Source organism: Diaphorina citri, unplaced genomic scaffold (assembly GCF_000475195.1).
Source record: "Diaphorina citri unplaced genomic scaffold, Diaci psyllid genome assembly version 1.1 scaffold156, whole genome shotgun sequence".
Taxonomy (NCBI): domain Eukaryota; kingdom Metazoa; phylum Arthropoda; class Insecta; order Hemiptera; family Psyllidae; genus Diaphorina; species Diaphorina citri.
In genome coordinates, this window is record NW_007377593.1 from 268,137 (window position 1) to 280,600 (window position 12,464).

General features: G+C 42.9%; 1 protein-coding gene and 1 long non-coding RNA gene across 5 annotated transcripts; both read right to left on the minus strand.

Annotated features, from left to right (window-relative positions):
* Nucleotides 1–734: 734 nt before the first annotated feature.
* On the minus strand, nt 735–12,134 carry LOC113465765. 2 transcript variants are annotated; one of them, XM_026820567.1, is made up of 3 exons: nt 11,996–12,134; nt 11,627–11,719; nt 735–1,048 (listed from the first exon to the last, which is right to left on the minus strand). In XM_026820567.1, the coding sequence occupies exons 1-3, from the start codon at nt 12,036–12,038 to the stop codon at nt 750–752; spliced, it is 435 nt and encodes a 144-aa protein (XP_026676368.1). In that variant the 5' UTR covers nt 12,039–12,134; the 3' UTR covers nt 735–749. The 2 variants fall into 2 exon arrangements, with proteins under 2 accessions (XP_026676368.1, XP_026676369.1); XM_026820568.1 differs by having other exon boundaries at nt 11,627–11,716; nt 11,996–12,123.
* Nucleotides 9,555–10,783, minus strand: LOC113465768. Of its 3 annotated transcripts, none has more exons than XR_003390379.1 (2): nt 10,522–10,783; nt 9,555–9,918 (listed from the first exon to the last, which is right to left on the minus strand). It is a non-coding gene; the product is annotated as an uncharacterized LOC113465768 (long non-coding RNA). The 3 variants fall into 3 exon arrangements; XR_003390378.1 differs by having other exon boundaries at nt 9,555–9,995; XR_003390377.1 differs by lacking the exon at nt 10,522–10,783 and adding an exon at nt 10,267–10,405 and having other exon boundaries at nt 9,555–9,995.
* Nucleotides 12,135–12,464: the final 330 nt, after the last annotated feature.

Genomic DNA, 12,464 nt, shown 5'->3' on the forward strand with positions numbered 1-12,464 from the left:
GTTGGTGGTAAAGTGCCTTCCGACTTTGTTTGGACCCTGTCCGTATAAATTTACATTAATTCTCTACCTGGCTATATTTATCTGACCGCAGTGTGTATGAAATACATACATATATAGAGGTAGAGAGTCCAGCAGGAAATCCCCACAGAAGAATAGGAGTCAGGTTTGATTTGGTGCATAAAGTCCTTGGAGGTCACGGCTAACTACGGTCTCCAAATGATTTAGTATGCGAGATATGTTGCACATTGCATATCTCAAATAGTTTTCAGGCGTTCATAAGAATTACATCTAACAGGATAAAGAAAGGTATACCTATTATACTGGACTCCACACACGGGCATTTCGTCAGATAAGACCCCGATTACAATATAATAATAGTAAAACAATTCGTCTCTTAGTAATACATTTCGTCTCCTAGTAGTACATTTCGTCTCGCCGGAAGGTTTTGATTGTTGCGGTCCAATATAATTCGTCTCTTAGTAAAACAGTTCGTCCCTTAGTAATTCATTTTGTCTTTTAGTACTTAGGTAATAGATTTCATCTCCAAGTAAAACATTTCGTCTCTTAGTAGTACATTTCGTCTCGCCGGAAGTTTTTCATTGTTGCGGTCCAATATATTTCGTCTTTTAGTGATACATTTCGTGTAATACATTTGGTCTCTTAATACATTTCGTCTCTTGGAAATTTTGAAGAAGCTCTCAGCTTCACCACAAATAAATCATGATTTAGATTTCTTTACATTTCGTCTCCTAGTAGTACATTTCGTCTCGCCGGAAGGCTTTGATTGTGGCGGCCCACGCGTCTTTAGAGAACACGATGTCGCTCCTATTGACCAGGACCTGACATCCGCCCTCCAGATGGCCGTTGTCAATGGCCATGGCCCAGCATCTGTAGGCCAACACCCCCTTTTCTACGTACTCACAGGTACACTTGCCGTCCTTGCAGTAGGGCGGTTCGGAGAAAGTGACGGAGGAGAAGACTTCAAGCTGTTTCCGCACGTTCGTGCTGCATTCCGGATCCACCGGGGCGCCCATTGCTATCATTCCGCCTGTAGACAGAGAAAAACAATAGCTCATCTCTAAGTTGGGTGGAAGAGCTCACTAAGTAAGAATCCTGCGATTAAAGCCTTAAAAAAAGTAGGCGTAAACAGCGGAGAACCGTCCATCGAACCTGGCCTAGTACCGACCCAAAACTAAAAATAAACAAACCACCGTAATGAATAATAGAAGCGTCCTCCTTTAAGCGCAAGGCCACGGGTTCGGTTCCCACTCGGGGTGGATTTTATCCTGATGCAATAATGTTCGAAGAACGCTGGCTTTTTCCTATCCTGCCTTCCTTCTCTCTTCGATTTCGGGACGATAAGACCTTAGCAGTTACAGTTCTCTCTGTCAAACCTCTTTAGAAAAAAATCAATATCCCTAAGTAGGCGTAAACAACGGAGACCTGACCATCAAACCTGGCCTAGTACCGACCCAAGGTAAAAAAAACAATGCTAATGAATAGAAACGTTCTCAACGGAGCCTTGACCATAGCATCAACCCTCGCAGAAAATCAAGAAATTGAGTTGAGTATTTTCCCTACGATAGTCGATGGTCCATGATGATCATGGTCCCTGCGATAGTCGATGGTCCATGATGATCATGGTCCCTGCGATAGTCGATGGTCCATGATGATCATGGTCCCTGCGATAGTCGATGGTCCATGATGATCATGGTCCCTGCGATAGTCGATGGTCCATGATGATCCGGTCGACTATGTGTGGACGCACCTTAATAACTCTTATCGTCCCGAAATCAAGGAGAGTTGGAGGGACAGGATATTAGAAAACCAGCCGTTCCGAGAACGAACCTTATCTGTTTAGGAGTTCTCTTACCTACACAAAGTTTGGCGCCAGTTTTCTTGAGCGAACTGACGGGGCCTTGTGGAGGGTGGTTGTCCCTGTGATAGTCGATGGTCCATGATGATCATGGTCCCTGCGATAGTCGATGGTCCATGATGATCATGGTCCCTGCGATAGTCGATGGTCCATGATGATCATGGTCCCTGCGATAGTCGATGGTCCATGATGATCATGGTCCCTGCGATAGTCGATGGTCCATGATGATCATGGTCCCTGCGATAGTCGATGGTCCATGATGATCATGGTCCCTGCGATAGTCGATGGTCCATGATGATCATGGTCCCTGCGATAGTCGATGGTCCATGATGATCATGGTCCCTGCGATAGTCGATGGTCCATGATGATCATGGTCCCTGCGATAGTCGATGGTCCATGATGATCATGGTCCCTGCGATAGTCGATGGTCCATGATGATCATGGTCCCTGCGATAGTCGATGGTCCATGATGATCATGGTCCCTGCGATAGTCGATGGTCCATGATGATCATGGTCCCTGCGATAGTCGATGGTCCATGATGATCATGGTCCCTGCGATAGTCGATGGTCCATGATGATCATGGTCCCTGCGATAGTCGATGGTCCATGATGATCATGGTCCCTGCGATAGTCGATGGTCCATGATGATCATGGTCCCTGCGATAGTCGATGGTCCATGATGATCATGGTCCCTGCGATAGTCGATGGTCCATGATGATCATGGTCCCTGCGATAGTCGATGGTCCATGATGATCATGGTCCCTGCGATAGTCGATGGTCCATGATGATCATGGTCCCTGCGATAGTCGATGGTCCATGATGATCATGGTCCCTGCGATAGTCGATGGTCCATGATGATCATGGTCCCTGCGATAGTCGATGGTCCATGATGATCATGGTCCCTGCGATAGTCGATGGTCCATGATGATCATGGTCCCTGCGATAGTCGATGGTCCATGATGATCATGGTCCCTGCGATAGTCGATGGTCCATGATGATCATGGTCCCTGCGATAGTCGATGGTCCATGATGATCATGGTCCCTGCGATAGTCGATGGTCCATGATGATCATGGTCCCTGCGATAGTCGATGGTCCATGATGATCATGGTCCCTGCGATAGTCGATGGTCCATGATGATCATGGTCCCTGCGATAGTCGATGGTCCATGATGATCATGGTCCCTGCGATAGTCGATGGTCCATGATGATCATGGTCCCTGCGATAGTCGATGGTCCATGATGATCATGGTCCCTGCGATAGTCGATGGTCCATGATGATCATGGTCCCTGCGATAGTCGATGGTCCATGATGATCATGGTCCCTGCGATAGTCGATGGTCCATGATGATCATGGTCCCTGCGATAGTCGATGGTCCATGATGATCATGGTCCCTGCGATAGTCGATGGTCCATGATGATCATGGTCCCTGCGATAGTCGATGGTCCATGATGATCATGGTCCCTGCGATAGTCGATGGTCCATGATGATCATGGTCCCTGCGATAGTCGATGGTCCATGATGATCATGGTCCCTGCGATAGTCGATGGTCCATGATGATCATGGTCCCTGCGATAGTCGATGGTCCATGATGATCATGGTCCCTGCGATAGTCGATGGTCCATGATGATCATGGTCCCTGCGATAGTCGATGGTCCATGATGATCATGGTCCCTGCGATAGTCGATGGTCCATGATGATCATGGTCCCTGCGATAGTCGATGGTCCATGATGATCATGGTCCCTGCGATAGTCGATGGTCCATGATGATCATGGTCCCTGCGATAGTCGATGGTCCATGATGATCATGGTCCCTGCGATAGTCGATGGTCCATGATGATCATGGTCCCTGCGATAGTCGATGGTCCATGATGATCATGGTCCCTGCGATAGTCGATGGTCCATGATGATCATGGTCCCTGCGATAGTCGATGGTCCATGATGATCATGGTCCCTGCGATAGTCGATGGTCCATGATGATCATGGTCCCTGCGATAGTCGATGGTCCATGATGATCATGGTCCCTGCGATAGTCGATGGTCCATGATGATCATGGTCCCTGCGATAGTCGATGGTCCATGATGATCATGGTCCCTGCGATAGTCGATGGTCCATGATGATCATGGTCCCTGCGATAGTCGATGGTCCATGATGATCATGGTCCCTGCGATAGTCGATGGTCCATGATGATCATGGTCCCTAGGATAGAAGAAAGCCAGCCGTTCCGAGAACGAACATTATCCGATCAGGATGAAATTCGCGGGCGGGAATCGAACCACACTGGCCTAGCGCTTACAAGGCAGACACGCTACCAACCAAGCTAACTAGAATTAGGCTGGTATTGTGCTATAATTCTATTCTGATGTCGACAATTAAATGCATAATCCACCTCAAATAATTATGAAATAAAAGTGTTTTTGGTGTGCAGATGTTTTACGGTGTGCCAAGCTATTGACAGCAATTTTTGATAGGAACGATTCCTGTAGCCATCCAAAAGGTCTTAGCTGAAGCTCAGGGTATAACTGACAGTAGTGTATACATGTAAGAAGCTATTAGCACAACGGAAAAATGTGAGTGTGTCACCGCCGTTTTTTTTTTTGTAGCTATGAAACAACTGCTATATTAGACTCGTGTGGTCTGTGTCGTAGTCGTAGCATGCCCATTCCGTAGTATGCCTCTCATCAGATGGGCGAGAAGAGACACAATACTTCCCACATTTAGGTTCTGGGTTCTAAGTAAACACGACGAGAACACCAGAGAATAACCCGTTGAATCAACTTTGGCTCAGGTGGCGACTGATGAGTAAACCAAGGAACAACGTTTCGTTAAACTGTTAACCGAAGTGGAACAAGTCAATAGCGAGTTTTTGCAACGAAAATTAACGTCCCATTAACTGAACTCTTTAACGTTCGTTATTTGAGGAAAACTCTGTAATGTAAGACCCAAGTTGACCAAAACACGTTTATGGACATGCTCAGAAACGAGTTTTCGCTAATTTTGGTTGCAAAAACTCGCTATGATCATAACAAAATGGACTAAAAATCTAAAATCCCTTTATATTTTATTCCAGGATGGGGCTCAAGGGTCTCCAGACAACTTTGTTTTCCCTGGTCGCATTCTGTGCCCTTTACGTCATTCCGAGTTACTTCCGACTCTTGCAAAACGAAGGATTACCACATGAGAAGTATTCACCTTATGTAAGTTCATTAGTTCATCTCGACACTTTTTTTAGGCCAGCCACTCACTATCAGGTAGACCTGACCAGGTATACCTGACACCTAATGAGCACATACACTATCAGGTAGACCTGACAGATACGACTGAAAAGGTCCGTCTGTCAGGTCTGCCTGATAGTGAGTGGCTGGGCTCAGAGGTTTCATAGAGGGAACTGTAACAACAGAGGTCTTATCGTCCCGAAATAGAAGAGAAAAAACTCGCTATGATCATAACAAAATGGACTAAAAATCTAAAATCCCTTTATATTTTATTCCAGGATGGGGCTCAAGGGTCTCCAGACAACTTTGTTTTCCCTGGTCGCATTCTGTGCCCTTTACGTCATTCCGAGTTACTTCCGACTCTTGCAAAACGAAGGATTACCACATGAGAAGTATTCACCTTATGTAAGTTCATTAGTTCATCTCGACACTTTTTTTAGGCCAGCCACTCACTATCAGGTAGACCTGACCAGGTATACCTGACACCTAATGAGCACATACACTATCAGGTAGACCTGATAGATACGACTGAAAAGGTCCGTCTGTACGGTCTGCCTGATAGTGAGTGGCTGGGCTCAGAGGTTTCATAGAGGGAACTGTAACAACAGAGGTCTTATCGTCCCGAAATAGAAGAGACCTGACCACCTAATGAGCACATACACTATCAGGTAGACCTGACAGATACGACTGAAAAGGTCCGTCTGTCAGGTCTACCTGATAGTGAGTGGCTAGGCTCAGAAGAGGTTTCATAGAGGGAACTGTAACAACAGAGGTCTTATCGTCCCGAAATAGAAGAGAGAAGGACAGGATAGGAGAAAGTCAGCCTTTCTGAGAACGAAACTTATCTGGCTAGAATAAAGTTCGCCCCGACGGGAACCTTGACCAACTTTAGTGATCCATTTGGAACTAGTGTATTCAACGTGCTATCTCTCTCTCTTACAGATCACGACGGACATATTTGGTACATGTACCTGTGAGCATACTGGTACTTCCGCGGCCTCTCCCTTTGTAGCAGGAGTCCTGGCATTGGCTCTGGAAGCTAAGTAAGTAGTCCTGGGTTCGATTCCTCTATGCTTTTTTTTCTTTCTTCAAATTTGGCCATTTGGAGATTCCCCTAAACCTAAGCCTCAAAGTGATCTTTAGAAAATAGAAACCATATCTATGGACCTAACTAGGTAATTCATTAAGTTCTTAAAAAGTTTAAAATAATCTTCTTACTTCAAATAAGTATTCTCCCTTCTTATACCCCTCTCAACATCTTCTGGTCAAAATTCATTTGGTATCCTTTGTCCGTAAGGCAACCTGCTGTTGAGCAGGAATGTGGTTGGCATTTCTCCCTGTATGGCTCCAATAGTAACTATTTTTTCTACTTTTCCGGTCCCGGTTTAACCAGGCTTGGCTTTGGATTTGAGAAGGCGGGTAGCTTGTCGCCGAATGAAGGGTAAAACCCCCGTCACCAAAAACCTTAGGAGTTAGGTATACAGTAAGTGTTAGCCGGTAATAGAAGGATTATTGCACGTTCATTTGCTGCAGTGAATCACTGGAGAAATCAAGAATAGCCGGACACGGAAAGTAAATTACACAGTACCTGTTTGTTCTGAACACCTCCCTCATCACTGAACTGATGCTGATGATATTTGCCCAGGTAAATAACAAGAGTGTCCGAGTCCACCGGTTTGTCGTACGGTTTTTTGGTCACGCAATGAGCAGCTGGAAAAAATGATAGAAGAAAATCAAGTTAGTGTTAAGCAACGTAGTGCGTGGTTGGTATCTTAATGTGTGACCATCTAGGCAATCGTGTGTTGCTGGCTTTTTCCGGTCCCACTCGAGCTGGGTGAGATGTGAGTAGGCGGGTAGCTTTTTTGCTGCCGAATGGAGGCTAAGTTTGAGGTCTGGAATTGTAATTCGAATCGGAGTTGGTTTGCGGCCTAGTGTTGTAGCTACTCTCCGGGGATTTTTGTGGCCTGGCGTGGCTGGTTTCCGAGTTAGTGACTGTTTGAGGCCTGCCGTTTGACCCATATGCATCTGTGTTGGAGTAAGAATTGTATGAATTATCGGGGGCGGGGTATGTCTGTGGCTTGGCCTGATATTCTGGCTCCTGAGGTTTTTTGTTATACACAGGGGATGTTAGTGGTTTGTCAATTGTACCTTGGTTATAGCTACTCTGCTCGTTTTGACCGGCATTGTACTCTGTGTTAGATGAGGGTATTGTATAGGTGTTGTCGACACTCTCGGTCTGTCCTTTCTTACGTGGCGGCTTCTGAGGTCTCTGTTGCGGCTTGGAGTAGCCGCCCGGTTCTAGAACAGAAGACTCAGTGTTGGCATAAACTTTATCGGGGTTTTGTTTCATAGCGTTCTGCTGGTTTATGTTAAAGAACTCGTTGTAATAGTCATCATTGGTGGTAACGCTTCCGTTGTATAGTGTATCGGTTATAAAGATAGGATCCGGTCTTTTAAGTCCACTGGAAGCGGGTTTGGTCTTATTTTTGGTTAAAGCATTCGCTTGAACTGAAAAATCAAAACAGAGTTACATGTAAAACGGAAACAACGGAATGTGTGGACATACCCTTAGGAAAGGTAAAGCCGCATTCGATTATGCGCCTTTTTTTATAGTCAACATGGTTGAACCATTAAGATTTCACAACCTTACGGAATCGTGAGGTTCCGTTTTGTGGAGCAAGTGAGGACGTCCAAACCGGAGTCTCATTGGTTCAGCCATGTTGACTACCTATAAAATAATCTAATATATAAAAATAAATGTGTGTGTGTGTTTGTTTGTTTGTTCGAACTTTATGCCTGGCCAAACCGCTCATCCGATTGCTATGAAACTTTGTCAACTTATAGCTTGCACTCCGGTGAAGGTTATAGGCTATTTTCCGGTTCGTATTTGTTAAGCCACGCCGAGCAAGACCACTAAATGGATGAGTGACATGAACGGCCATGCCTTTATAGGGATTTACTAGCAGAAATCCAGAGCGAAGGGACGGATTTCGGCTAGTAGAAAATAAAAAGTCACATAATCGAATACCTACGGTTTAAGTAGAAACTTAAATTATTATGTGTATGAGTGTCTGTCTCTAATGTTGTTCATGGTACCTATATGTAATACCTACCTAGGTATTAGGTAGTTAGTAGTAGTTACACGATGCTAAATTTCAAGACTTAATTGCTGCGAATCTTAAAAGTTGCAAAATTGATCGCAACTAGATTTTCAAACAAAGTCCTAGCACGGGTTTGTTATTTACTTAACTGATAAGACTGCGTTTTCCCTTGATAATGCGTAAAGGTCTGCGATAAGAGAGTTTGTTTTTGAAAATGAAAAGCAAAGGTCAAGCTCAAAACTTGATATCAGTGAAGGTAGAATCTGTATATTGTGAATTTCCTTTTAAAATTTGAAATGAAGGATCAGTATTAGTGTTGAACTTTTGTAAATTGTATAAGTTACTGTCCCTTCATTTCAAGAAGTTTGATAGAGGGAACTGTAACTGCCAAGGTCTTATCGTCCCGAAATCGAAGAGAGAAGGAAGACAGGATAGAAGGAAGCCAGCCGTTTCGAGACTTTCGAGGACGAACCTTATCCGTTCAGGATAAAACCCGCCCCGGGCGGGAATTGAACCCGCAGCCTAGCGCTTACAAGCCAGACGCCTAGCGCTTACAAGGCAGACGCCTAGCGCTTACAAGGCAGATGCGCTACCTCCCAAGCTAACTAGACTGGTTATTTTAAACCTTAAACTTGATAGATTAGATTTTTACTTTCTATTATTTTTCATGCTATTACCTATAATTATGGCTACGCCTCCTAAGCGTCCCGGTTTGAGGCTGCTGTCCTGGTTGGGATTGGTTTTGCTTTTTGTCTTGTTTCGCATTTTTTCTTTCATTACTATATTTGGAAATACGAGAAAAACACTCATTGCTTTTCTGTCAGAAGAGTTCACAGAGAGAAAAGAAGATTACCTTCCCGGCGCGAAAGATATATTAACATGTTAAAGCGCCTTCCTTATCCGGAAAAAAAAGACACGCCCTATCCGGAAAAAAGAAGACAACTATATGTGAGGAAAAACATGTTATTAAATATCAGGTAGAAGGAACTGGCGAGTTCTTCATGGCGCTTAAATTCGGACATAGTAAAGAAAAGGTTACATGCAAAAAAAAAAAAAAAAAGTCATCACTCTGCGTCGCGGAGTCCTGGAAATCTGATACCTACCTAGTTAATTACTCAAAAAATATTTATTGAGAGCATCGTAGTGATAGCAAGTTGGATACACCAGTATCACCAGTTCCCTCAGCCCAAACCCAAAGCGATCAGTCTAGGGCTGATTGAGAGGCTGACGAAAGACGTAGACCCCGCCTGAACACGGGAAAAGGTGAGGGAGAAGAAGGAGAAGAAGAAGAAGAAGCAGAAGAAGAAGCAGAAAAAAAAGAAAAAACAAGGAAAACGGATGTTTGTTACTTACCAGAAAGTTGATATGCATTCTTCCTTATGCGATTTGGAGGTTTCCCATTGTTCCAAGAAATAGTTATCTACTCATGACATCATTACATGGTCAGATTGCTCTGTAGGTAGGGATACTATATCAATAGATGATTAGGAAGATATAAATACCTACCTACTCTTTTTAAAATACCTAATTACCTAACTATTGGATGCTTTTAAAAAGTAACTTATCTTTTTAAAAAGTAACTTATCTTTAAAAAGTAACTAAACTTCATCCGTGTTAATTTTGAAGTAAAAGGTAATTTAAACACCAATTAATATTTAAAACACCAATTAATGATTTAAAACTGTATCTTTTACTACATTCAAAATAATAATTAATTTAAAACTGCAACTGTTGTTGTAAAATTTAAAACAAGAATTATTTTCAAACTGTATCTGACACCAATTAATTTAAAACTTTATCTGTTACTGAAATTTAAATCAATTAATTAAAGCTATTACCTAGGTAGCTGTTATTGAAATTTCAAACACTACTTAAGCAGTATTACTTAATTTAAAACAACTCAATAAAATTGATTTAAAACTGTATCGGTTACGTACTTTTCAATTTATCTGCGAAACATCTTATCAAGACCTACACACAGATGGGTAGGTACATACATATTAGCAAAAATGTTGTTTCCACACACTGATTTCCATCAATGTAGGTAAGATCAAGGTTTATAATCTACCTACCTACACAAAGAACGTCAATTTAAATTCACAAGTTCTCGGAAAGTAGGTAGCTACCTACTACCTACCTAGGTCCAGTGGTCTAGTCTTATTATTAGAAAAAATACATGATAATAACTATATAAAAAAATAGCTCTAAACTTGAATCAAAATTAATCCGTCTTTACCTTATAAAACACCAATTAAATCCAGTGTGGATAACAAAAATTCAGTGTAAAATAAAATCTATTTTTAGAATTTATTAAAAAAAAAAACTACCTACCAATAAATTTTAAACAACAAAAATAAAGTAAATTCACTCTGAAAATTTAAATCCACGAATCGCAAAACAAAAACATTGGCACGGAGTAAACATGTGAACATGGAATCACTGAGCGATACATTACACAAGAAATACAATCAAACACCTGAATCAACTGGGCTACAGGGAAAAAATTCTAAAAGTTCTAAAGTTCTTGAGTCTGTACTTTGAACTTTACAGCACAGCCAAAAAAGAAAGGAAGAAAAAATGCAATACCTTTTGACGACAGAATAATGACGAAGCTTAACCCATCCTTTAGGACTGTTTGCCCCTACACCCAACCCTCAGGGTGGATTTTTTGTGTATCAGTTTCTACCTTGAGAAATTCTGTTAAAAAAGAGCCTTTTACTTCAGCTATACGCGTTGCCCAACCACTACCTTTTCTCCAAGAAGGACCACGAGCCCATCAGTCAGGCAGAATCCATCTCGCACACCGTTCGGCTACTCAACGACCCTCGAGTCATGTGGACCCAGCAGCAGTTCGCCAAACATTTGGAGAAGAGAAACAGTGAGAATCGAGAGATTTGGCGTCTCTCGCGGATGATGGAACAGAAGTCGTACCGAAAGGAGACCGGCATCAGCAAATATGCCAAAGCGTTCACAGATGAACTGTGGCCGATGCAGTGGTACATGGTAACTTTTTTTATTATTATTAGGAGGTTTGAAAGAGGGAACTTTATTTTAGGAGGTTTGATAGAGGGGACTGTAACTGCTAAGGTCTTATCGTCCCAAAATCGAAGAAAGAAGCCAGGAGAAAGCCAGGCACATTGGAAGAGTGACCGCTCGACTTTATGAGCGCGTACTCGCGTAGTCGCCTGCAAAACCAAACCTAATTCTGTGTCCAAAGTAGACCACACATAGTCCACCCCGTCGATCGATCGACGAGGTGGATCTATGTTGTCGAGGCAGTGTACGGTTTCAGTCGACATCGATCGACGGCGTCAACTATGTTTGGACGCACCTTAATAACTCTTATCGTCCCGAAATCAAGGAGAGTTGGAGAGACAGGATATTAGAAAACCAGCCGTTCCGAGAACAAACCTTATCTGTTTAGGAGTTCTCTTACCTACACAAAGTTTGGCGCCAGTTTTCTTGAGCGAACTGACGGGGCCTTGTGGAGGGTGGTAAGCCTTCACCAAAGTCCATGTCAACATGACTACTGTAAACAAGAAGTTTCAAAGTTCAAACAGATACAATTTATTTATTTAGACTATGTATTGGTTACAATTTAATGTACACAAATACAAAAAAAAATTACAAAAAAAGGGCGAAATTATTGCCTGGGACAATCTCTACTATTTAACCCAAACTAGTAGCTCAGCAATTAATTTAAAATTCCATACACCTCGGCCGGGATTGAACCCACGCCCTCCTGTTTATCAGGCGAGCGTCTTGACCACTACACCACAGAAGACAGCAAAAATTGTAGACTTACCCAGGAAAATCGGGCCTTTTGACTTTAGGTGGCGAATGATCATTTTGGCTTTATTCTCAGCTTGACTGTAAAACCAAATTTGATTTTACCTATTTCAACAAAGTGATGGTACCTACATCTGGGAAAAAGAAGAAGAAAAACTCCTCATTCATTTAGGTAGGTACTAATTTTTATGGCATTCAATAGGCAGGTGCTTACGTACGTACCTATAACTACCTCCGATTAAGGTAATTAATTCATAGCTAAGCCTGTTTTTACAGAGCAAAATGGTGAAATAACAGCCCCACTACATCCACATTTTTAGGTACCAGCGGGCAGCGGGTTGGTGCAACCAGTTTCCGATGGATCACTGAAGTTAAGCAACGTGGCGTCTTGTTAGTATCAGGATGGGTGACCATCTGATGGACTATCACTGGAATTTCCCATACTCAGGCTAGGGTTGGGACATCGAGACGAAAACATCGATGTT